Genomic DNA, 24,656 nt, shown 5'->3' on the forward strand with positions numbered 1-24,656 from the left:
ATATGTGTTCGAGTTTAAAGGGATGAGGCGGCAACTCTAGTCAGCTGATGGTGAGGGAAGGCGGGCCTGAGTGACGGAGGTGGGGCCAAACGCCCTATAAATGAGTGAACGACCCTTCCTGTCTCTGTTGAGCTTGTGGTGTTCTGTGTGGTACGTATACGGTCTGTTTTGTGCTTCACTCCCACTGTAGTGGTTTCTGGTGTACACACGGCCTCTTGGCTGAGCTCTCTATGGTTGTTGTGAGCTCCTTTTTGGTGTTAATGTTTGTTTTCTCCTCTTTAGATTCTACATTATGGCTGAAGTAGTGGAGCAGCAACAAGAGCAACAGGTAATTCCAGGAGCTGCCATAGGACCTGCTTCCCCTTCTAATCTAATGACCTGATCTACATCACTGTGCTGATCCCCCCCCCCCCTTTTTTTTTTTTTTTTTTTTTTTTTTTTATCAATGCCTCTTTTTATGACCCAAGGAGGATTTCCCAGTCTTAGTCTGGCATTGCTAGGATTCCAGGGAGCATGGCAGTCAGCTGATGCTGCTTTTCTTTCCTACAGACAGTCTGAAGTGTCTTGAGAAACTTTGTTCTTAAAGTGATATTAAAGTCTCATGGTGGGTTGGGGTGTGTGGGTGTTTGGGGGGGGGGGGGAACGACATGTTCTACTTGCTGCTCTGTGCAGTGGATTTACACAGAGCTGCCTGGTGTTTTCTTTTTTGGTCCCTCTTCTGCACTCCTGTTCAGTGCCCCCACAGCAAGCAACTTGCTATGGGGGCAGCAAAGTCACAGCTCCCTGTGTCCAGTTAGACCCGGAACCCTGCCACCTCTCTCCCCTGATTGGCTGCCACTAAAGTCAGCTAGCTAATGGTGCTGCTGTGTCTCAGCCAATCAGGAAGGAGAATCTGACAGCTGAGACACTTGTGGACATTGCTGGACAGAGGGGGCTCGGGTAAGTGATAGGGGGGCTGCTACGCACAAGGCTTTATCTTAATGTATAGAATGCCTTAAGATTAAAATAACCTTCTGCCTTTACAACCACTTCAGGGCTAGGTTCACACTGTGCTCTTCTGCGGTTGTCAGTATAAAGTTAGACACCCCCGAATCTGTTTGCAGAACAGTGCACACTATGAAATCGGATCGCATGGGTCTGAACACCCATGCAATCCAATTCCAGTGCAGACTAAAAAAGGCCCTGCACAATTTTGGTGCGAATGCAATTTCAGCCATACAAACTGGAATTTGCATTGCACAGGAATGCGGTGTGAATCGCATACAATGTCTGCAGTTGTATAAGTGAACCCAGCCTAAAACTTAAAAGTAGAACTTAAGCAACTCCCTATAGCTGCCAGCAGTAATCATTATATTCTGACAGCTGGGAGACCTTCCACGGTCAGAATACAATAGCGCAGTGGAAGCAGTTTCCCCATCAAAAGTGATGGAAATTTGAGTCATTTTCTTTCCTTACTTAGGCTGGCCGTGCATTATACAAATTTCGTAAGTTTCCTTTAGATTTTAGGTTTACCCATGTAGTATAAGGGCCTGCCTGACTGCATACAGATCAAATGTGTGTAGGTTTAACCTCATATTAGATGGTTTTTGGTAAATCTAAAGGAACACCTGTATAATAAACAGCCTTTAGGCCCCTTTCACACTGAGGCGGTTTGCAGGCGGTATTGCGCTAAAAATACCACCTGCAAACCGCCCCTAAACAGCCTCCGCTGTTCAGTGTGAAAGCCCGAGGGCTTCCACACTGAAGCGGTGCGCTGGCAGGACGGTGAAAAGTCCTGCAAACCGCTTCTTTGGAGCAGTGTATTCACCGCTCCTAAACCGCTCCTGCCCATTGAAATCAATGGGACAGCACGGCTATAGCCGCGCTGTACGAGGGATTTTAACCCTTTTTCGGCCGCCAGCGGGGGTTAAAACCGCACCGCTAGCGGCTGAATACCGCTGCAAGAACGACGGTACAGCAGCGCTAAAAATAGCGCTGTTGCACCGCCGACGCCCCCACCGCCCCAGTGTGAAAGGGGCCTTAGTGAATCTTTATAAAGATTGGGTGGTGGGGTTTGTTTCCTTTCAAAAGGTACCTGCTCCCATGATCAGTTTTGTGGGCTGATAGAGGATAAGCAGCACTTCAGTTTTTGGGGAAGGGCTACTTCAGTCTGTAGCTGGCCATACACTATACAATCTGATTGTACTTTGTGAGAAATCAGGTTAACTTGCACACTACCTAGCTGGTGGTAGACATATAACCTAAAAAGTGGTGCTGTAACCTACTGCAGTAAGGTTTCAAACTGCTGAGCTACTTTTTATACAGATTTCTTGAATTCTGGTGACTGGTCATGTAACCGGTGCCTATTTTATTTAATTTTGCCTCCTACAAGTAGATGCATTTTCAGCTAGGCAAAGCTGTTGGCTAGATGGGTGTCTGAACTGCTCACATTACTTGGTCAGTATGGCAGGAGTAGATTTAACACTGGATTTAATTAGATATTGGGACACTTTCTTGTTTGCATCTTTTAAAATGTGTGGTTGAACATTATCATTTATGTAACTGTTGCACTTGGCATCGAAGTGAGCTGACAACACTATTCAAATGCCTGGAAGCATGCTGATGTATAACCCTTTGCTTTCTTCAACAGAATGTCGTGGTTAGGTTTATTAACCTTCCTTTGGTGAGCTCAACCTATGATATAGTGTCTTCCGTTTATGTGAACACTAAAGATGCCCATCCTTACCTGAAATCAGTTTGCAGTGTGGCAGAGAAGAGTGCAAAGACCATTACTACAGTGGCTGTTGATGGTGCTATGCCAATAATACATAAACTGGAACCTCAGAGTATGTCTTTTCAAAAAAAAAAATTATTTAGCTAATTTTAGTTGTTTCCTTTTTGAACGCTGCTGGCTTGGCCTTCTGAAACACAAGCTCCCTTATGGACACTAGTCTTATAGATTCAGTTCAGACTGGAAACAAGTGTGATCAAGAACCTAACTGAATGCTGGCATGTAAGTCTTGGATAAAGTTAAGGGCCTCTGCGTGCTGCAGTTGCAGTTTCCCTCCTGGATAAACACAGCGAATGTCAATGTCGCAGAGAGAATTTTGTTTTCCATCACTTGTTCCAGAGCTGTGATATGCAACATGTTTGAATAGCTGCACCTTTCTGGATGGCCCTGCAGTGCACAGTAAGTGCAGTGACTGGGAATGTCTGGCTTTTGTGCATATGTAATGCAAGACTATCTCCTGCCACATGGGACTGCAGCCTAAAATGGCTGCTGCCCAAACACAAAGCCTATACGGTTTAGTGTGCAGGCAGATCTGAACAGCCCATAAAGTGGGACATAACTTGATAAAATGTTTTTAAAAAGGAATGTACGTTCCACATTGGTAATTATGCTACCAAAATTTGTGTTCTCTGTAAATTGCCTCCAGCATTTCTGCTTGCTGGAGGCTGCCATTTTGCTGAAGCCCAGAGCCCCTGAACAGCAGTAAATCTTTAGGCTGTCAGCAGATTGGCCTCTACCAATCCAGCACAGTTCTAACAATTAAGTGCAACTGAGCATGTGCAGAGCAGGCTTACAGTGTTACTGTATTTTAAACAGTAGGCCCTTGCCTGCAAAGGGGGCCAGCCTGAAGTGATCTAGCAGGACAAATTCACTTCAAGCTGGCAACTGCCTAGCAAAATTTAGCAATGACAACTTTTTTTTCTTGCTAAGTTCCTTCTAATTGTTACAATTGGCAAACAGCAAGACATATACAGAGCTGCATTGAAAAGTAAGCGTAGGGCATACATGACAGGGTGCTAGTAGATTATGGAGAATAGGTTAATAGGTGGGGTAAGGAAAAGGTTAGTCTTACCGGATTGGAGAAAAAGTGAGAGGGGTGGAGTGATTCATTACAGAAGTTGGGTGGAGCAGGGGCAGCAGTCTGGAGTCGGCAAGCTAGGAGGAACCTTCCCACCTGCCCTAATAGGATTCCAGTGATGGACTTCGGAAGAGTGTCGTTGCGGTTGGGTCCTTGACGACAGATATATTGATTCAGATGTAAAAGCATGAGGTATTGGAAAACGTTGGGACCCATCCCAGGTGTGGAGTCCTCCCGGGTGGCCTGGTGTCAGTCCGGACTAACGGGTAATAAGTTGTGGGGGTCTGTGGCCAGTTAGTGAGTCCCAGAGGCGAGTTAGTGGCTGGATGCTAACTAAAGGGATTACAGGCTCAAAGTAAGGGGGGGGTGGGGGGGGGGAGAGCAGGCGTCCGGGAACAGCAACCAATTATTTGGAGTTCAGTGGAATATTTCAAATTGTTAAATATTTAAAACAAAGGTTATATTTTTATTTGTTAATAAAGGCCGAACAGGCCATTTACATCCAAGAAGGTGTCGTTGTTGAATAGCAGGGATAAGATGGCATGCACGTATTGTCGGTAATAAGTTATCTGGTTACCCTAGTCATGGTTTTGTTGCAGTAAACAGCACTTTTAGTGTGTGTGTGTGTGTGTTTCTCAATGCCAAGATATCTTAATCTAGCAATGTTTTGGAGCTTATATTTAAGCATGCCATGTGATCAGTCTACAATCTGTCAGAACATAGAATCTTCTGTAGCTGTAAATTTTGCAGAGCCTGGAAGCTTGTGTTCCTTGTAACTTGTGTAAGTAGGTGAAATGTCATAGCTAGACAGTGAGTATTTCACCCTGAACTTTACTGCAGAGCTGTGTACTTTGATACTGGTTGCATCAGACTGAAATATTATTTCATCTTGTAGTTGTCATGGCAAACAACCTTGCTTGTTTTGGGCTTGACAAGATCACAGAGCAGCTGCCTATTTTGTATCAGCCTAGTGACAAGGTAAGTTGCCTGTACTTTGAACAGTTTACTTTTTAAACATGCACTTTTTCTCAAATCGCCTTTCAGGACAACCTTGGAGAGTGTAGCGCCGCCCATTTTCCAGGAAACACATGCAGCCTTTAAATCCCTCTTCCACCATGGCCTCAGTTGTGTTTCCTCTGTCATGGTGGAAGTGATGCCGGAACCAGGGGGGGGCTATGTTCTCCAAGGTGAAGGTATAGGCTCACCTCAAGGTGGTTTTTCTTCAAGCAACCAGCTCAGAGGAGCAGTGGCCTGCAGGATGCGGTGCGTCCTGGGGTCCAGTGTATAGGCTCAGGCAGCTTGCTGCAGGCTAGTGGCCTATTCCACATGTTGGTCCTGGCTGGTGGGTGACATCGCGTCTGGTGGCATCTTCCTGGCGGGGTGACAGTGGTTCCAGTTGCCTGGAATGCAGAGGTCAGGAGGCGGGTGTTCCGGCCCTCGTGGATGATGCCTGAACCGGGAATTTTTAAAAACCTAGTGGGTTTTTCTCCAGTGCCCGCTGCGTTCTGCAAGATGGATGAGACCCGCAGCCTTGGCAGAAGCAGGCACCAGTCAGGCCCAGATAAGAGGGGGTACAGTGGTGCCTCTATCTTTTCCTTGTGGGCTTATGTTTTCTTTGTATGTGCACCTCCCTGGGGGAGCCTGCAGCTGCAGGGCCCTAGTTGACTCCGCTCAGACCCTGCAGCCTGAATGAGGGGGCTATTTCTAAAGGTCGGGCACCTTTTTGGGGGCACACAGGTTACCTTTTGTCTTGGTGGAGGGCTGTCTCACTAAGGAGATGGTGTATTGCTACAGTGAGGACGCTTGTGTTATTCTGGTTTGTCTTTTTCAAGGCCAAAGCGTCAGCAAAGTCTAAACCTGCTCAGAGTAAATGTCTATCTTGCAAAAATCCTCAGATTCATGGCTAAAACACATGTTTAGAACCTGTACAGCGGATCTTTTTGAGGAGACATCCCAACAATGCGAGATCTGTTTTCCTCTGTGTGAGAACTGACTAGTTCCTTAAGCTTGGTCAGAAGCCCAGCAAGTCCAGCCCCTGAGAATCCACCTCTAAGGCAGTAGAGGCTATTGACTCAGATGAGGGAACAAGTACTCTTCTCTCCCTCAGGGATTTGGAGGAAGATGGCTTTTTCCTGGATGCCTGGCTATCACTAGAGGAGGTAGATCTTTTAAGATCAATCTACGTGACTCTAGCAATCCAGGAAGAAGTACAATTGTCAGTACATGACAATGTGCCAGGGCTTGGATGAAACCAAATGCAATGTTCCGGTCCACAGGGTCCTCACGGATGCAATTAAAGAGCAGAAGGACCCAGGTTTTTTTTTCCCCTATACGTCATTCAAGACAGCCACTATTGAGAGTCTCCTCCTCTTCCTGTAGGAAACACTGCGCCAGCCCATAAAACTCTCACTTCCCCTGCCAGACCTCAGTTAATAGTGTTTCCTCCGGAGGGGAGACACTGTGCAGGGAACCAGGCTGATACAATCAGGGAGACTGTGGCCTCTCTCAAAACATCCCCAGGGGAGCAGGGGCTTTCAGCAGTGGATGGTGGTACATACCCGCAAACAGCAGCCCACCCCTTCCTTGTCAAGCGTGGCATCAGGCTGTGGGGGCCCCCTATCATGTCTACAGGGCCGCAGCAAGGAGGACACTTCGCTCTCCCTGTAAACTGTGCAGGCCGCATTTTTTTTTTTTTTTTCCGTTTGGAACGGGCCGGGCGACGTCATTTCTGGCGGAGGTCTACCTTTAACCCGCAACTTCCGGTTCCAGGTCGCGGTGCTGATAGGGGGCCGGGCTCAGGCTGGAGGAGTCGGTTTACACGTGCAGACAGTGAGACTCTACAGGCAACCACCTGCAGTCATGTCTGAGGCAGATGCTGCAGCTCATACGGACGCTAGCTCCAGCCTTCCGAAGGTAAGAGTTCCCTGGGGAGGGGTCCTCTACCTAGGATTGTCAGACCCCCCCCCCCCCCGTACAGTTCCTTACTTAGGGGGGACAGACCCCCTGGGTGGTCGGGGGGGTGGGGGTGACTCAGATCCCTACAGGTGGGTCGGGTACACCCCCAGGGTTGTTTCTGTTAAAGAATTGCTGAATGTAATGTGTTTTCTGTATGTAATTTCAGTAATCCACAGAAAAGACAAGTCCACTCATGTCTCTAAAAGGAAATGTGCCTCTTGTAGGGACAGTTTAGGGGAAGCTTGGACCAAGGTTCTGTGTAAAGAATGCATAGACTCCCTGGTAAAGGAAAGGGACTCTGAACAGCAGTTCGGCTTGGCAGCCTCTGTAAAGGAGCTGTCATCCACTTTTTCATCCTTTAAAATGCTTTTTGAGAAGTTTCAGCTTCCCCATAATCCCATTCAGCAGGATTCAACCCCGCCTCATGCTCAGGGCTCTGCTCCTGCCAGATCCACTAATATGACTACGGCAGAGGAGGTTTCAGGCCCTTCCAGGGTGGAGCTTAGGCAACCAGACAGTGGCACTTCTGACTCCCATGAGGAATCAGAGGGAGAGGACCAGGACGGGGAATCCAGGAAAATCTCCAGGTATAAATTGTCCCTAGAGGAGGTGGAAGATCTCCTAGGGGCAATATATACAACCCTCGGTATACACAAGGATAAAAAAACCCCTCTCACTCCATGACCTTATGTACAAGGGCTTAGGAGATCAAAAGATGTTTTCCCAGTACACGAGGTTCTGGTGGAGAAGCTTAAAGAGTGGCAGGATCCAGAAAGAAAGCCCTTCTCTAGTTCCCTTAAGAGAAGATTTCCGTTTTCAGAGGATCCAGCGTCCATTTGGAATAAAAATCCCAAATTGAATGTGGCTTTCTCTCAGGTCTCTAGGCACACAGACCTGGCGTTTGAGGACATGGGGGCCTTATCAGACATCATGGACAAAAGGATAGACTCACTACTGAAAAAGACGTGGGACTCGACAGTCAGTAACTTAAAACCAGAAATGGCTGTTACTGTGGTAGCCTGCAATTTAGAAGACTGGCTTTTCCAGATTCAGGAGCATATTGAGGCTGGCACGGCTAAAGAGACTATCCTAGCATCTTTCCCCACGATTCTGCGAGGAATCGCATACATAGCAGAGTCAGTCCGTATGTCAGCCAGATCAGCGGCCCTGGCTAACTCGGCCAGGAGGGCCCTCTGGCTGAAGACTTGGCTGGGCGACGCTGCCTCTAAAAGTCAAGTTATGTGGGATACCCCTGACAGGTGACCTACTCTTTGGTCCTGGGTTAGAAACAGTCTTAGACTGGACAGCAGACGAAAAGAAGTCCTTCCCACTCAAACAAAAGACCCCAACACAGAAAGAGGGGGTTTCGTCCGCAAAAGCGCAGGGAAGCCCCTAAACAAGGGACAGAAGAGAACCTGGGGCCAAAGAGGCAAGGGCAGAGGGGTGGTTTTTCGCCCTCCTGAAAGCCCAGAAAGATCAATGACTCTCTATAAAAAAAATGGTGGGAGGAAGACTGGGGGCCTTCCACAGTGGGAGATCATCTCCCCCAATCGGTTCATCCTAGTGATCATAAGGGGTATCTCCTGGAATTCACAAGGCCCCCCTCACAAAGGTTCCTTGTCACGCAGCTTTCCAGCTGCACGACAAAAACCAAGGCCTTGTTAGACGCTCTGAAGGAGTTAGAACTACAAAATGTAGTTTGCAGAGTACCAAAGGGGGAGGAAGGAGAGGGGGTTTATTCCCATGTATTTATGGTAAAAAAACCCTCAGGAAAATTCAGATTAATTTTGAATTTAAAGCCCTTTAACAGGTCAATTTGCTACAAAAGATTCTGCATGGAGTCAATTTTTACGGTCAGGGCTCTGTTACCGCAGAATTGTTTCATGGTGTCTCTGGACCTCAGATGCATATTTGCACGTCCCTATTGCAGAAACCTCTCAGGTTTCTCCGTTTTAGCAATAAACCTGGGCAATGCAATACTGCACCTACAATTCCAGGCCCTGCCTTTTGGGCTATCCTCCTCGCCCCGAATATTTACCAAAATCCTGGCAGAGGCCATGGCCTTCCTGCGACTGCAGGGTGTGTCAGTTATAGCCTATCTGGACGACCTGCTGCTATTTGCAGTATCCCCAGAAAAATTGCTCAGGGATCTCGACCTGACAAAGGTACTGACAGGATTAGGATGGCTCCTGAACTTAGACAAGTCCAGTCTCATTCCTTCACAGCGCATTATGTACCTAAGATACCTGCTAGACTCAACACTTCTGAAAGTTTTTCTTCCAAGAGAAAAATTCTAAAACTGGACAGCAGTTTTATCTCTCCAGTGCAACCATCGGGTGTCCAAAAGGTCCTTAATGTCAACGCTAGGTCTGCTGACCTCTACTCTCCCAGCAGTGCAGTGGGCAGGATTACACTTTCGTTCCCTGCAGTCATACGTACTAAGGGTATGGGACCACAGTCAGAAGGATCTAGACACCTTAGTACAGGTTCCCCATCGATTAAAGAGATCTCTTTGGTGGAGGAAGGAAGCGAACTTGTCGCCAGTTTCACGGATGGTAACCACAAACGCAAAGGCTGGGGGGCGCATCTGGGATCCCTTCTAGCGCAGGGCGTATGGAGGGGAGACAAACTAAAAAGATCATCCAATTGGAAGGAGCTGAGGGCGGTCGGCCTGGCCCTCAGGTTTTTCAAAAAAGCTTCAGGGCCACCATATACAGGTACGGTCAGACAACTCTTCTACCGTAGCCTATATAAACAAACAGGGAGGCACCAGAAGCGGAAGTCTCCTGGCCTTAGCAACAGACATCCTAAATTGGGCCGAGACCAACACTCTCTCAGCAGTTTTTCTGAGAGGAGAAAGGAACGTTATAGCAGACTTTCTCAGCCGGAGGAGGCAGAGAGGGAGATTGGGCCCTCAACCAGGAGGTTTTCAATCCCATATCTGAGAAATGGGGACCCCCAGAAGTGGATCTTTTTGCTTCAAGAGACAATGCAAAAACCCCCTGTTTTCCCTAAACGCAGGAGAAGGGGCACTGGGGGTGGATGCATTAACACAGAATTGGCATTTCAGGACATGCTATGCCCCCCCCCCCCGGTGTAACTACTGGCAGTTCTGAGGATGTTCCAACTAGAGAACACCTCCCTCATTCTAGTAGCTCCACATTGGCCAAAAAGGGCATGGTTTTTCAATTCTCAGTCAGCTAGCAGTGGAACCGCCCCTATTCCTTCCACCTCAGGAGGATCCTCTGTCCACAGATACACCAGTGGAAATTAGCGGCCTGGCTACTGAGGAGAGTATATTAAAATCTAAGGGATTTTCTCAGAAATTTAATCTCCACCTTCAACAGTGGGGGAAAAAAAGATGCGTCAGATTTATAAAAAGGTCTGGCTCCTTTTCAACAAGTGGTGCACTAAAAACTCCTTCTCTATGCAGAGCCCCATAGCTGTTTTGGAGTTCCTACAGTGTGGAGCAGACAAAGGGTTATCCGTAGGTACCATTAAAAGCCAGGTGTCTTATTTAGAGAAATCTTTTGGCCACCAATCCATGGGTGGTCAGGTTCTCTAGGGCACTGTCCAGACAGACCTATCCGAGGTTCCCCCCCCCCCCCTTCCCGGGTGGGATCTATCTTTAGTGTTGCAGAGCCTAACAGGAATTCCCTTTTGAGCCCTTGGACAAATGTTTGTTAAAAGAGAACCTTTAAAAACAGCATTTTTAGTGGCAGTGACAACTGCCAGGAGAGTCAGTGAAATTGAGGCGTTATCAATTAAACCTCCTTTTTGTGTTATTTTGCCAGATAGGATAGTCCTTAAGACTGATCCAGCATTTTTGCCTAAAGTGGCGTCAGGCTTTCACAGAAGCCAGGAAATAGTCCTACCTTCGTTTTGTCCCAATCCTGCTGGAGAAGGGGAACTGAAATTTTCATTTCTTAGATGTAAGGAGGTGTATCCTACAATACTTAGAGATGACTAAAACAATAAGTCTGATTCTCTATTTTATTTTCCGGGTCCAGAAAAGGACTGAGCGTCTCGATGCACGATTGCCAGATGGCTTAGATTAGCTATTGGGCAGGCATATTCTCTAGCAGGGAAAGGGATCCCTATGGGCATAAAGGTACTCTACCAGAGCCGTGGCAACTTCCCAGGCAGAGAAGGCTGGAGCTACGCCAGAGCAAATATGCAAGGCAGCAACATGGTCCAGCTACTCCACTTTCATTAAGCATTACAGAGTGGACCTGGTGGCTGCAGGTGAGCAGGCTTTTGGCCGAAAGGTTCTGCAAGCTGTAGTCCCACCCTAATTGGTAAGTGCTCGATTATCCTCTCAATAGTGGCTGTCCTGAATGACGTAAAGGGAAAATTAAAGTTATGTACCGATAATGTCTTTTCCTGTAGTCTTTCAGGACAGCCCTAGTTACCTACCCTAAATTTGGGGGGGTCTTATTAAAGACCAGGACGCAGTGCGATAATGATATTGAATGGTATGTTAATGTGTTCTTGTGTCTCCCCAGCTGACCGGAGGTGATCTTGTAAGAACTGAGGTCTGGCAGGGGAAGTGAGAGTTTTATAGGCTGGCGCAGTGTTTCCTACAGGAAGAGGAGGCTATCTCTCAATAGTGGCTGTCCTGAAAGACTACAGGAAAAGACGTTACCGGTACATAACTTTAAATTTTTTTTTTTTTTTTTTTTTTTTTTTCCCCCCCTCAGGAGATTCCTCTTTGAAGAAAAGGCAACCGAGGTCAAACAAAAAACCCAGGTTCAACAGTGTTCTCACAGGTGTCCTGTTGCATGGACCTTGTGTTTGAAGATATGGGGTTACTACAGGATACGATGGTTGAGGGCAGATTCCCTCCTGAAGAAAGTGTGGCATTCCACCTCATCCAGTCTCAAGCCCACAATGGCTTCCATAGTAGTGGCCAAGAACCTGGAATGCTGGATTGAAAAGCCATTAGGTCACATGGAGGCAGGCATATCATGAAAGGAACTGCTGGAATCCTTTCCACTGATGCTTAAGGCTGTAAAATACATGGCTGATGCATCAGCGGAATCAGTGAAGATGTCAGCGCTTCCGCGTTCACTATAGCTGAAGATTGGCATCTGGCTAAAAACCTAGACTGGCAATATGGCATACAACATAATGTTGTGCAGGTTACCTTTCTCAGGTGACTTTTTGGTCCAGACCTTGAAGGTCCTTGACAGAACACCCGACAAGGAGTTTCCTTCCAAAAAAAAAAACTCAAATATTTGCTTTTCAACAGCCCCACAAAAATGGGGACCTGAAGAATTGTTGGACCTCCCAAAGAGGCAGGGGAAAAGTGAGTGCTTTTGAGACCCCTTGATCAGCTCCCTAAAAACAAGTGACAATCTCACCCTACTGGGTGGAAGATTGTCATTTCCCCCACAGAGGGAAAAGATAACTACAAGCTTGCTAATAAAGTTCTCTCCCAGGGGTACAGTCTGGCATTTTCAGAAATTCCTACAACAAGGTTCTATATTGCCAATCTTGCGAAAGACAAGGAAAAGGCTTCCCCACAATGACGAGCCTACTTCAAGGTCTGATGCAACAGGAAGTCATTATTCAAGTCCCAAAACATTGGGAAGGTCAGTTCTATTCACACATCTTAGTGACCAACTTCAAAGTATCGGTTGGTACTGAAGATTTTGAACAAGTCTATCTGCCCTAGACGCTTTCGGATGGACACGATCTATTCGATAACTAAGCTACTGACCCCAAGTTTCTTTATGGTATCCCTGGATCTAGGTGATGCTCTGCATGACCTGCTAGCCCATGCTTCCCAACGGCATCTCTGTCCAGCTCAATATGGCATGTCCATTTCAAAGCTCTGCCCTTTGGACTATTGTCCTCTCCAGGATCTTTACAAAAGTAATGGTGGAAGTTCTGGAGCCTCTGAAGCTAAGAGGGATATCGATCTACTTTTTTGCCAGGTCCTGACAGACCTGCAGACAACTCGGGCTCACCTCAAGAATCTCAGTTGGCTGCTAAATCTGGAAAAAAAATCAAATTTAGACCCAGCACAGGAGATTAAGTTCCTGGGTTATATAATAAACTCAGTACTTTGGACTCTTCCTGTGGGAGGAAGACTTTCTAATCTGTCAGTTTGGGCAGCTTTAGGACTCATGGCATCCTTTCCAGCCAGACTACATTCCCAGCTGCTCCAGATGAACATCTTCAAAAAAAAAGTTACACCAGGAGCCCCTAGTAAAACAAGCGCTCTGGTGTTGGGCTTTGACCAACCTAACAAGGGGTTTCCCCCCTAGACAAACGTCTAACAGATGTAAGTGCTTGGGGAGCACACTTGGATGGCCAGATTGCTCAGGGTTCCTGGTCCAAAGCAGAAGTCTGCAAACTGAAGGCCATCTTTCTTGGACTCCTAGCCTTTCAACAGGCAGTCAGGGGGTAACATGTGCAAGTACACTCAGACAATACAACAGCGGTAGCCTATGTATTAAAACTGGGAGGAACCAGGAGCAAAGGGCTTGGAGCAGTTGCTCACCTGGGCAGAGCAAAATGTGTCTTCATTGTTTAATCCCTCTAAAAGGGGTCCTATAATCTGCTAGCAGACCTAAGCAGAAGGAAAGTGGTAGAAACAGACTGGAGTCTGAATCGAGAGGTCTTCTTGATGGTCATGAAGCGTGGGGACAACCTCAAATAGATCTGTTCGCAAGCCAGCAGAACTCAAAAGTGCGGATGCTTTTCTAACTCCACCGGGAAGATCAGGTCATAGGCATACATGCTTTTGCCCATCCCTGGCAGTTAATACTGCTGGTCCTCAGGAAGTTCAGAGAACTCCACTCCTGGTCACTCCCTTCTGGCCAAAGAGACCCTGATTCACAGCTCTACTAAATTTAGCCACAAAACCTCCCTGGAAGTTGGCAGATACTTTCTGGATGGTAACACAGGGGACCCTAAACCATCCAGAAGCAGACCAGGTACAACTGACTGCTTGGTTTAAGAGCTAAGGGCCTGTCAGAAAAGCTAGTGAAGACCCTACACTTGTAGTGAAGTGACATGGGCCATGTGCCTTAAAGTGTGGAAAATTCCTGGTGCTCCTAAGTTTCCAGGTCAGAAGTGTAGTCTTAGAATTCCATGGATTGGAGAAGGGACTGGCAGCTAGCACCCTTAAAACCCAGGTGGTGTCTTTCAGTTTTGACACTGTCCAAACAGGTGTTAAGGGGTGTGGTTGTGGGTCCCCCCCCCCCCCGTAGCCATATCGGCCAGAAGGGTCAGTGTACTTGGCTACAGTCACAGAACCCTTTTTCTGAAGGTTTTTTCTGATCAGATAATCCTTCAAACGGACCTGGCATTTCTACCCAAGGTTTCCACAACCTTTCACTGTTCAAAAGAAACTTTGTTTTTAAACACTTTCTCATCAGCTTCAGCCAATCCAGGAGAAGCTTTCCATGATGTAAGGAGATGCCTGCTATATTGCTTAACAGTCACCAAAGAGTTTAGGAAATCAAATGTTCTCTTCATAATCTCAGGATCCTGTTAAAGGGATCCAAGACCACTCTGGGTAGGTGGCTTAAATGGACAATCACAGAAGCCTACAAAGCTAAGGGAGAAGTACCCCCTTCAGGTATCGTTGCTCACTCTGAGATCAGCGGCAGTTTCCTAGGCCGAAAGGGTTGGTGCTATGCCTGAACAAATATGCTAGGCTTTTACAAAATTCTAGCTAAAGGGTGAACTTCATAGGCCCATGAATACAGCATCTAAAAGTAATCGCTTAGTTTATTTAGTATTGAAAAAAGGTATAAATATTACATATGTACATATATAAAACTGAGTTACATAAAATTGATTTTGAGCCCTACACAGACACCACTTAATATAGTATCGAATGGTACATTCAAAGGTACAGCAGTTTGGATTCCCAAGAATGCTATCCAGGTAGAGGAATGCTGTGGGTTAAGATGTGTCTGGGCGTGAGTAACATGCCCACAAAGAGGTACTTGAAATCGCTGTTACCGCATCTCCTCAACGTGGCCAAGAGTCTTATTCCTAGACACTGGTTAGACAGAAGACCTATAATGCGGGAGTGGTTCAATAAAATAGAGGAAATTCACTGCCTGGAGTATCTGAGATACAGTGAGGGGTTAGAGATGGAAGAGTGAAGAGATGTGGAGTAATTGGGTAAAATATAAGTCGTGCCCCCCCCCCCCCCCCCCCCCCCATCGGTCGAGATGTAGGAAATTTGAGCCGGATAACTCACCGAATAGAAATTTAAACACTAACTCGAGCCAGATGATACACACTCAAATAGGGTAAATGGGAAGGTGAGGGATAGATGGGTACAGGCCATGACCATTGGGAAGAGTTGGGGGGATGGGTGGGTAATAGGGACTACTTGAGAGGGGGGGTAGGCTTTTGGGGTATAAAATCTTTTTATGGGGATATCTGTATTGCATGTTGTAATCATTACTTAATGGATGATGAAAAAAGAGCCACAATGATGTGAAATTATTAAGGGATGAGATTGACTTGAAAGTTGAAACAATATCTCCCAAATAAACACTTTGCTGATGTGGCAAAAAGTGTCTGGGCATAGTGGTTCACTCAGTCGCTCGACATGTTGTGCATATAAATACACTTCAGGAGCATGACAGTCTTATAATTGTAAAGTGCGTAAAAAGTAATGTAGGGTGTTAGTAAGCAGATACAGGGGGAGATGAACATCAGACAGTTCTAGAAAAGTTACTAGTAACAGACAGTCTTACTGTAATTGTGGAGTCTAAGTGCTGTAGAGAAAAAAATAGTCTGGAGACTCAGAGGCTAGGACCTCCAAAGGTTAGAGAGCCACGTTGTCTCATATTGAGAAATTCTCCTGGTTTCACATCAGTGTGTGATGTGAAACCAGGAGAATTTTTCAATACGAGACAACATGGTTCTCTAACCTTTTTGGAGGTCATAGCTTCTGAGACTCCAGACTTTTTTTTTTTTTTTTTTTCTCTAAAGCACTTAGACTCCACAATCACAGTGAAGGCCCATACGCACAATAGGACTTTTTGACAACAAACATGCAAATTTAGCTGTTTTAAGGCAACATCCTACCCTGTGTACACTCCATCAGACAAACTTTTTTGGGTTTTCATCGGACAAATGTTGGCTGTGCAAACAGACAGACTTTCCGGCAACAAGTCTTATGTTGCAAAATTATATCGTGTACACAAGTCCATAAGACTTTAGTCCAAAGTACAAACGCGCATGCTCAGAACCAATGCAAAAGATCAGACAACACAGAAGTTGACTAAAGGGTGGCAGTAAAGAGCTGAAACCATGTGATTTGGTGAAAGTTGGCTGAAAAGTCCTGTGTATGCGTAATTAGTTTACGGCCGATGCCCTTTGTACAAACTTTCCCGTGGATTTTTGTACAAAGTCCTATCGTGTATGGGCCTTTAGACTGTGTCTGTTACTAGTACCTACTCTTTTCTAGAACTGTCTGATCATCTCTCCCTGGATATATCTTACTAACACCCTACATTACTTTTTATGCGCTTTACAATTATAAGACTGTCATGCTCCTGAAGAAGCGTATTTATACGCACATGTCGAGCGACTAAGTGAACCACTACGCCCGGACACACATCTTAACCCATAGCATTCTTGGGAATCCCAACTGCTGTCCCTTTTGAATGTACCATTCGATAATTAAGTGGCATCTGTGTGTGGGGCTCAAACATCAATTTTATGTAACTGTTTTTATTTACATATGTAATTTTTTTTTTTTTTTTTTTTGCCAATACTAAACTAGGTGATTTCACTCTTAGATGCTGTGTTCATGTGCCTATAAAGTCTACTTTTTAGCTAGAATTTTGTAAATGCGCATTGATAGTTGTATGCCCACAGTGTCACCTTGTGGTAGTATACTTAAATTGGAATATAATTCTTTCAAATATGCTAGGCTACCACCTGGTCCAACTTCTCTACGTTTTCTCTAACCCTAAAGGGTTAGACCTGCTTTTCTCTGCAGATCAAGCCTTCAGTAGTAACGTGCTGCAGGCAGTGGTCCCACCCTAGGGTAAGTTTCCCAGTTGTCCTGAGAGGCGATTTGAGAGACTTGGAAATACTGTCATGTCTAAGTAGGAGCCTTTCAGGACAACCATTACTACCCTTCCTGTTATCTTAGAGGTGGTTTAAGTATCTGTTATGGTGGTTTGCTTTTCTGTGATTTTGTCTTTCAGCATGTCAGACCACACAATAACTGAGGCTATGGTGGAAGAGGGATTTAAAGGCTGCATGCGTTTTCTGGAAAATGGGCAGAGCTACTCCAAGGTTGTCCCAAAAGGCTGTAATAAAGCAAGCTAATCATAACATTTAGTTTGTGGAGCAACTCTACACTTTGGGTAATTTTTTACTTTTTTTTTTTAAGATTATTGGTAATGCCTGTGAGGCGGCTGTTGGTGCTAAAGATGCAGTAATTAATGGCATAACAGGAGTAGTTGATAAGACCAAGGGAGCTGTGTTTGGCAGTGTGAAGATGACCAAGGCTGTTGTGAATGGAAGTATTAACGCTGTTTTTGGGAGTAATGCAGTGCGCAAGATGAGCAGTGGTGTTGATAATGCACTTACGAAGACCGAGACTCTTCTGGAACAATATCTCCCGCCAACTGATGAGGAGCTAGGTAAGTGCTAAGATTCTGCAGTACTGCATAGAACAGGGATTTCAAATCTGACAGTTTATTTTTTTGTAAAGGTGAATCTTATACACACTGACCCTTTTAAGCAGTTGGGCATTTGCAACCTCATTCACCCCAGCAGTGTTTCTAACACTGTCACACTTGGCAAAGCTATGCCTACTTGAAGCAAAGTAAGCACCTCACAACAGGGAAACCAGATGACGGTGCATTAAGGGAAGATCGGATGTGCTGCTTCTATTCTTGAGGACCCACATATCCCCACCCCACAAATTATCAGTTGCAGGTATTAAAAGTAAGGATGGGAGTCAAACCAGACCACTTTCCTACTCTGGACAGTTGGTCCTAAACTGAATTCACTAGAACTCTACCTCTGGCTTTGTAGTGCAGAAGTCACAAATTAAACTTTAGCCCAACACCAGCCAAAAGTGTTGCTTTACACTGAGTAGGGATTAAAGTGCTTTTTCTGATTTGCTTTGTCAAAATTTGTTTGTAAACCAATGGCTTGCAGAAAAATGGGCAAAGCCTGGTAAGTTAGTCTGAAAATGACACAGCAACTAAATGCAGAGTTAATTGTAGTTGCTTAACCTTATTAAAATTTTTTTTTTTTTTTTTTTTCTTTAGCAGAGGAGGCTGCAAAAACAGAGGGATTTGAGGTATCAACATTGAATGCAAGCTACCATGTTCGCTTGGGATCACTCTCTACGAAGGCCCGCAGACGTGCTTACCAACAGGCTTTGACAAAATTCAGAGATGCTAAATGCAGAAGCCAGGAGGCTATTGCTCAGCTGAGTACTACTGTTGACCTGGTTTGTTCATTGTATCATGCTTACGTGTCTGTCAATATTGTATAACCTATTAGCGGCTCACAAATTGGTAAAGAACGTTAATTGGCCTGTGCTAAAGTTATGTTTGCATTACTGATTGTAATTTTATACCCTCTAACAGATAAGATTTTGTCTTTAAGATTGATTTTGCCAGAAAGAACATGACTGATGCCAATCAAAAAGTACATGATGCACAGGAAAATCTGTACAATACATGGGTGGAATGGACAAAAGGCAAAGAACAGAATCCTTGTGGAGACTCTGAAAGCACTGAGGTGAGTATCATTCCAGTACTTGAGTAAAAATTTGGCCATGGGTTAGAATGCATTATTAACTTATTCTTCTATCCATAGCAAATTGAATCCCGCACGCTGACCATTGCACGGAATCTGACCCTTCAACTGCAAACCTCATGTCTTTCCCTGGTGTCCAGTGTCAAAGACCTTCCACAAAATATCCAGAACAAAGTTCAGAATGTTAGTGCCATGGCTGCAGAAGTGTACCAGAGTTTTATTTCTGCCTTATCTTTCAAAGATCTCTCAGACAGCTTAATAAATGCCAGCAGAGAGAAGTTCACAAATATGAAGGATTCCATAGATGTGATTGACTTTTTGGTTAACAAAACTCCTCTAAACTGGCTGGTAGATCCCTTTTACTCATTGGCTGGTCGATGTGGGGAGGAAGAAGTTGATGGGGCAGACAAAACCAGCGAAGCGGAATGAGCTTGCTTCTATTTCAGGGGTCACTTTGCACTTTATTTTTTCCCACTCACTAAAGTAGCTTTGAACTGACTTGCCACACTTTGTGCTGGCATTCTAGCTCTGCATTACATTTTGTGGTCTTAACCTTGACCAATGCATGCTACCTTGCGCTCTAGTACCCCGTGAAAACATGTTGTCTTTTCAGCCCATTCACTGTGTATATACTGTCACTCTGTATCAATAAATATTTTGCATTACTTGCTGTTTTCAGTGGTGAAACTTTCCTCTTGCCCATGCTGGAAATTGTGCTGCAATGTACTAGAACATAATGGCTGTTCCTTGTATAATTCTAGTAAGCTTTGTGTTAACATACATTTTCCAAACCAAATTGCATCACATACCTTCTATGCACAGTACAATTCTGGTGTCCCTCGAGGCCTAATTGTGACCTCCACAGTTAGACAGCTAACATCCTGTGTAGAGTGGGTTACAAGGCATGGTGGGTGTACTGCAAGATGAAATGTTGGGTGCCAGACACTTTTTGAATGCAAAGATTTATTGTCAACCAGAACTGTGGGAGAAAGGGTTAGGGCTAATACACCCTTAAGTAAATGCAATAATAGGCAGACTCAGATTTCTATAAGTATACAGGTGAAGGCCTCCAGCCAGATACTCCTTCTGTATAGGTAGGACCATTGTCTCCTATGGCAACAATCTTGTAGCAGTTACTAATGGTATTTGTCGTCAACTATTGGCAACACAAACGGTTCTCCAGTCACTCACTGTAGGTCTTCACTCAACAAACTCCCAGACTTTTTGGATCCAATAGCCACTGGCTCCCCTGAGCTCTTCCACTTTTAGCACTCAATATCTTCCTCACGCATCACACCTGCTGGGTCCCTGGCTAGGGCACTCAGATACTCTTAAAGCTTCACCCCTGCTGACCTGGTAGGTCCCTGGCTTGGCACTTGCTAAAGTTTTCCCACTTTTTCACTGTCCCTGGCTGCTGAAGACTTCTCTGGTACTGGCTTCAGCTTGCTCACAGTGGTCTCCGGTAACAAGATGGATGGTCCCTTAGTGGCAGCAGCTTCCCCTTCCACCTCAGACCACAGCTGAACTGCTACTTCTGGTTGGACTACAAGCCAGCAGTCCCAACCCTACACTGCTCTCCCACTCCTGGAAAGGCAGCCAAATGTCCCTGGGCTAGGCCTCAAGCTTCCAGCCTAGCAGCACAACACATGTCCAGACAGCTATCCAGATGGCACAGAAACACCCCACCCCCGATCACATGACTCTACCCAAATGGACTCCCAGCAGGCCACGGAACCTAAGAAAATCCCTGCCAATTGGCTGAGACACCTCATCCATTCATGTCTGAGCTTGCAAAGCCCCTGTCTTATCTAATGTCACTAGCATGGTGCCACCTAGCAACAGGAAAAAGGGTGCATAAAGTCCAGATTTAGAGGAGTCAATTGATTTAACAATTTGACCAAGGCAACTAAATTTGATAGCAACCCTGCCTAAACATCAGGGTGCTACAGAAGCTACTTGCATAAAGGTGATATGTTATCAGTATCCCTCTCATGGATTTTGTGATAAGCCTGTTGCTCCTTTTAATTTGTCATGATTAACAAATTGCTCAACCCAGGAAAAATGAGGAAGGATACAAATGTTACCTGGCTATTTTCAATGTATACTGTTATACAGACTAAAGAAATGTTAGTCCCATTGCTGACCTCTTCTGAAAAATGTTGGGTTTCCTTGTCTCTGGCTCCAATACCTTCTGAATGTCTGGCCTATCACACATATGGTCATTAGGGAGGTCAGAGGCCTCTTAATATAGCACTGTAAAGCCTCGTACACATGGTACAATTGTTGGCAGGGGATTGTCTGACAGACTGTCCTAAAATCTTACTGTTAGAACGCTCCTTTTGACAATTGTTGGATAACAGGCTAGTAAATTAATGGTTTGACGTCAGATTTTTGTATGGTCAGTACACAAATCCGTCACACAAGTCGAAAGTACAAACTCGCATGCTCAAAATCAATACTCACCAAACACGAAAATGGCAGAAGAGGCCCAAAGGGTGGCGCTCAAGCTGAAATTCCTTGTAGTACGTCACTACGGTCGTGTTTGCATGACAATTGTGTACCGTTAGTATGCAAGACAAGATCCCGGCACATGCCCTTTTGACAAAAATCAGATGCTCGGTTGGCCAACAATCATACCGGTGTATGAGGCTTTAGTTTTTTGCTCTGACAACATGGTGGTATTGGTAACTAGTGCAATAGTACACAAACGTGGGTGGAGTGACAGACAAATGTACTCATTTAGGCTTCATGTACACTACAGCTCCTTCACTCATTCCTTAGAAGTGTCATACACACAGGCTTTTAGGTGCTTCTGCGGTTAAGGGAGCTTCAACCTCCCTCTCCTGCACATGAGAGTCTCGTTCAAGATGGGAATGTTTTGACCTCTGGCTGCAAAACACGGTAAAATCACAGCTGGTGGTCAAAGCAGGCTATGTGTACATGAAGCCAAAGTGCTGCTATTCTAAAATACTGAATTGGCAAAAGATGCTGTATTTGGGAAGGGATGAGAAGCGTATAAGGATTGGTCTAACTACAAGCTTGGTTTGTCATTATGACAGACCTACACTCACTACGGGTCTTGAGCTTAACTTGCATTAGTATACAGCTCAAGCACGACTGATACTTTAGCAAGCTCCAGGAAGGCTTGTTACCTTTTTTAGTATCCTTGGCTCAAGTTGTTAACCACTTTATACCTCAGCCTTTTTTTTACACTTGTTTTCAAGTTAAATTTATTTATTTTTTTTTTTTGCTAGAAAATTACTTAGAACCCCCAAACATTGTCGTTTTTTTTTTTTTTTTATATATATATATATATATATATATATATATATATATATATATATAAAATTTTCTAACACCCTTTGGGAAAGAATATACTTTTAGTTAAAGTTAAGTTAGTCCAATTTTTTTTTTTTTTTTTTTATATTGTGAAAGCTATAATGTTACACTGAGTAAATTGATACCCAACACGTCATGCTTCAACATTGCGCCTAACATTTCTACAGGTTACCAGTTTTGAGTTACAGAGGAGAGCTAGGGCTAGAAATATTGTAGCCAGGTAGCCAGGCTGCCATTTGTAGAGGGATTTGAGCACCTGTGTTTTCTGTCTGGATCCAGTCTTTATTTTTTTCATGTAAATTCCAGTCTGCAATTCTTGTGAGGTGACAGGCTATATTGTATTTGGTAGTGGTATCCTTAGAAGGTCAGGGTCTCTTTATTGCGTGCTTCTGTCATTAACTGCTCTTTGATGCGGAGGTAGAGGAGCTTTACCACAATATCCTGAGGAGGGCCCTCCTCCGGTCGCAGGGCTAGGGATCTATGGATTCTGTCCATCTCTAATCGTTTGATTGGGATGAATGCAGCCAGCTCTTGAAAGAGCGCAGTGATGGTGGATTGAAGGTCTTCAACAGTCTCAGGGATCCCCTAATGCGGACATTAGATCTCCTGGCTCTGTTTTCAAAGTCCTCCAGGCGAGCCTGGAGGGTGACATTTTCCTCGCGGAGGGTCTCCATGTCTTCAGCATGGTTGTGTGTGAGGATATCAAGGACATCCATTATGTGTTCTAGGACTGTAGTGCGCCTGCCCACTTCTCTGATTTCAGGGGTCAGTTTTTGGTGAGCATTTTCTCAATGCGGGTTAGTAAATCTGGCTGTGTCCCGTTGTGTTGCAGGGCTATAGGAGTCATGTCATATTCGTTATCTGACTCTCCTCTCACTGCAGCTGCTGGGAGCCTCGTCCCTCGGTAGCGCGTGCCAGCACTTCTTTGATAGATTTTGGCTTGGTTTTTGGTTTGGTCCCATTAAAAACCATAGTAGCGCTGTTCGGTGGGTTTAGGGAACATGTGGAGGCTGCCATTTGGATCGCGGGCGTCGGGAATTGGCTTCTATCGGCTGTTTTAGTCCCGGTAGATGCGGAGCTCTGGTCAGTCATGACTGCCTTGAGTGGCTCCGCGCATGCGCCCTTTGTTTAAATTTTTTCAACAAAGTAGGGATGGTAGTTTGGGGTTGGTTAGGAAGAGTAGTGTATCGTCTGCAAATGCTGCTATCTTATGTGTATGATCTGTAACCTCAATACCTGAGATGTTCTTCATTCTAATGCAATTTGATAGAGGTTCAAGGGAGAGTATATAGAGTAGGGGTGATAGAGGGCATCCTTGTCTGGTTCCATCTGAAATAGGAAAGGCATTTGATAGGTGGCCATTAATTCAGACTTTGTCAGATGGTGATGAGTACAGTGCAAATATAAAGTTGTGAGTATTCCCTGCCCTAAGCCTATTTTTTTCAGAACTGTTTTCATTTAGTCCCAGGCCACTCTATCACATGCCTTCTCCACGTCCAAAGAGATAAAGAATCCCTTCTGATTAGTTTTGGTTATCCAATAGTGTAGGTTTAGAGCTTTCAGGGTGTTATCTCTCTAGCTTTGCTTCCTTGTATGAAGCCTACTTGGTCTTTATTGTTCAGGGATGTCATATGTGATGATAAACGATTAGCTATGATTTTAGAGAGGAGCCTAAGGTCTACATTTAGTGATGAGATTGGTCTGTAGTAGTTTACTAGCGTATGGTCTTTATCTCCTTTTAGGGATGACGCAGATATGTGCTTTTAGTGTACCTTGTAGACCATTTGGTTTGGATGCTAGGGAGCTGAAAGTTTTTAAATATGGGGTAGAAAGGGTGTCTATATAAAAGTTTTATAATTGGCTGCAGATAAGCCATCTGGTCCTGGGATTTTTTCCCGTTTTTAATTGCTTCAAAGTACTATTAAAATGGTTGTAAACCCTTGTGTTTTTTCACCTTAATGCATCCTATAACTAATGATTTGATTTGTGTTATGATTTTATCTATTTGTGCTTTAATATTCTTTTTTTTTTTTTTTTTTTCCTGTGTGCAGCTGCTGCAATGAGTTCTCCTCTTAGTACACATTTGTGTGCTTCCCAAATCGAAATTGGCGATAGGGCGCGGTCAATGTTTTCTTTGAAGTATGTTTGTAGGCATGAGGTAAACTTTTTGGTCAGATTTTTGTCTGGGCGGCAAAGTTTGGAGTATTTTTCTTGAGAGGGTGTAGTCAGGGTCGTGGTGATTGGATTGTGGTCCGAGAGAATTGCTGGTTCTATGGTGGATTGGTCAGTCTATGTAGGTCTGTTTGTGAAAGAAAGAAATAGTCAAGTCTAGGATATTTGTTATGTGGGACAGAGAAGTGGGTGTAGTCACCGGTGTTTGGATTTAAAGTATGCCACGTATCGTGGACTTGGAGTTCTTGTATGGAGAGGTTCATTTTTTTTCAGGGCTCGATAAGGAATGGAAGTCGTACCATTGGATGTATCGTGGGCTGAAGAGGGATATTCAGATCCCCTCCCATAATCAGCATCCCTATTTTGAAGGTGGAGAGATGTGATGATATAGAATTTAAAAATTAGGTTTGTTTTGTATTTGGGCAATATATGTTTGCTATTGTGATTGGTTTGTTATATAGGTTAGCTTTTATAAAAAGCTATCTCCCTTCATTATCCGCAAGAGTGTCTGTATTGTTTATTGGCAAATGTTTTGCGATGAGTATTGATACCCCTTTAGTTTTTGTTTGGCAATTG

The 24,656-nt window shown here is 44.8% G+C and overlaps 1 protein-coding gene across 2 annotated transcripts; it reads left to right on the forward strand.

Annotated features, from left to right (window-relative positions):
• Positions 1-287: 287 nt before the first annotated feature.
• On the forward strand, positions 288-19,234 carry LOC141148797 (perilipin-2-like). Of its 2 annotated transcripts, XM_073636563.1 has the most exons (7): positions 288-328; positions 2,630-2,825; positions 4,744-4,826; positions 17,185-17,437; positions 18,074-18,258; positions 18,417-18,551; positions 18,630-19,234. In XM_073636563.1, the coding sequence occupies exons 1-7, from the start codon at positions 293-295 to the stop codon at positions 18,996-18,998; spliced, it is 1,257 nt and encodes a 418-aa protein (XP_073492664.1). In that variant the 5' UTR covers positions 288-292; the 3' UTR covers positions 18,999-19,234. The 2 variants fall into 2 exon arrangements, with proteins under 2 accessions (XP_073492664.1, XP_073492655.1); XM_073636554.1 differs by lacking the exons at positions 288-328; positions 2,630-2,825 and having other exon boundaries at positions 4,661-4,826; positions 18,077-18,258.
• Positions 19,235-24,656: the final 5,422 nt, after the last annotated feature.

Source organism: Aquarana catesbeiana, linkage group LG01 (assembly GCF_042186555.1).
Source record: "Aquarana catesbeiana isolate 2022-GZ linkage group LG01, ASM4218655v1, whole genome shotgun sequence".
Lineage (NCBI taxonomy): Eukaryota > Metazoa > Chordata > Amphibia > Anura > Ranidae > Aquarana > Aquarana catesbeiana.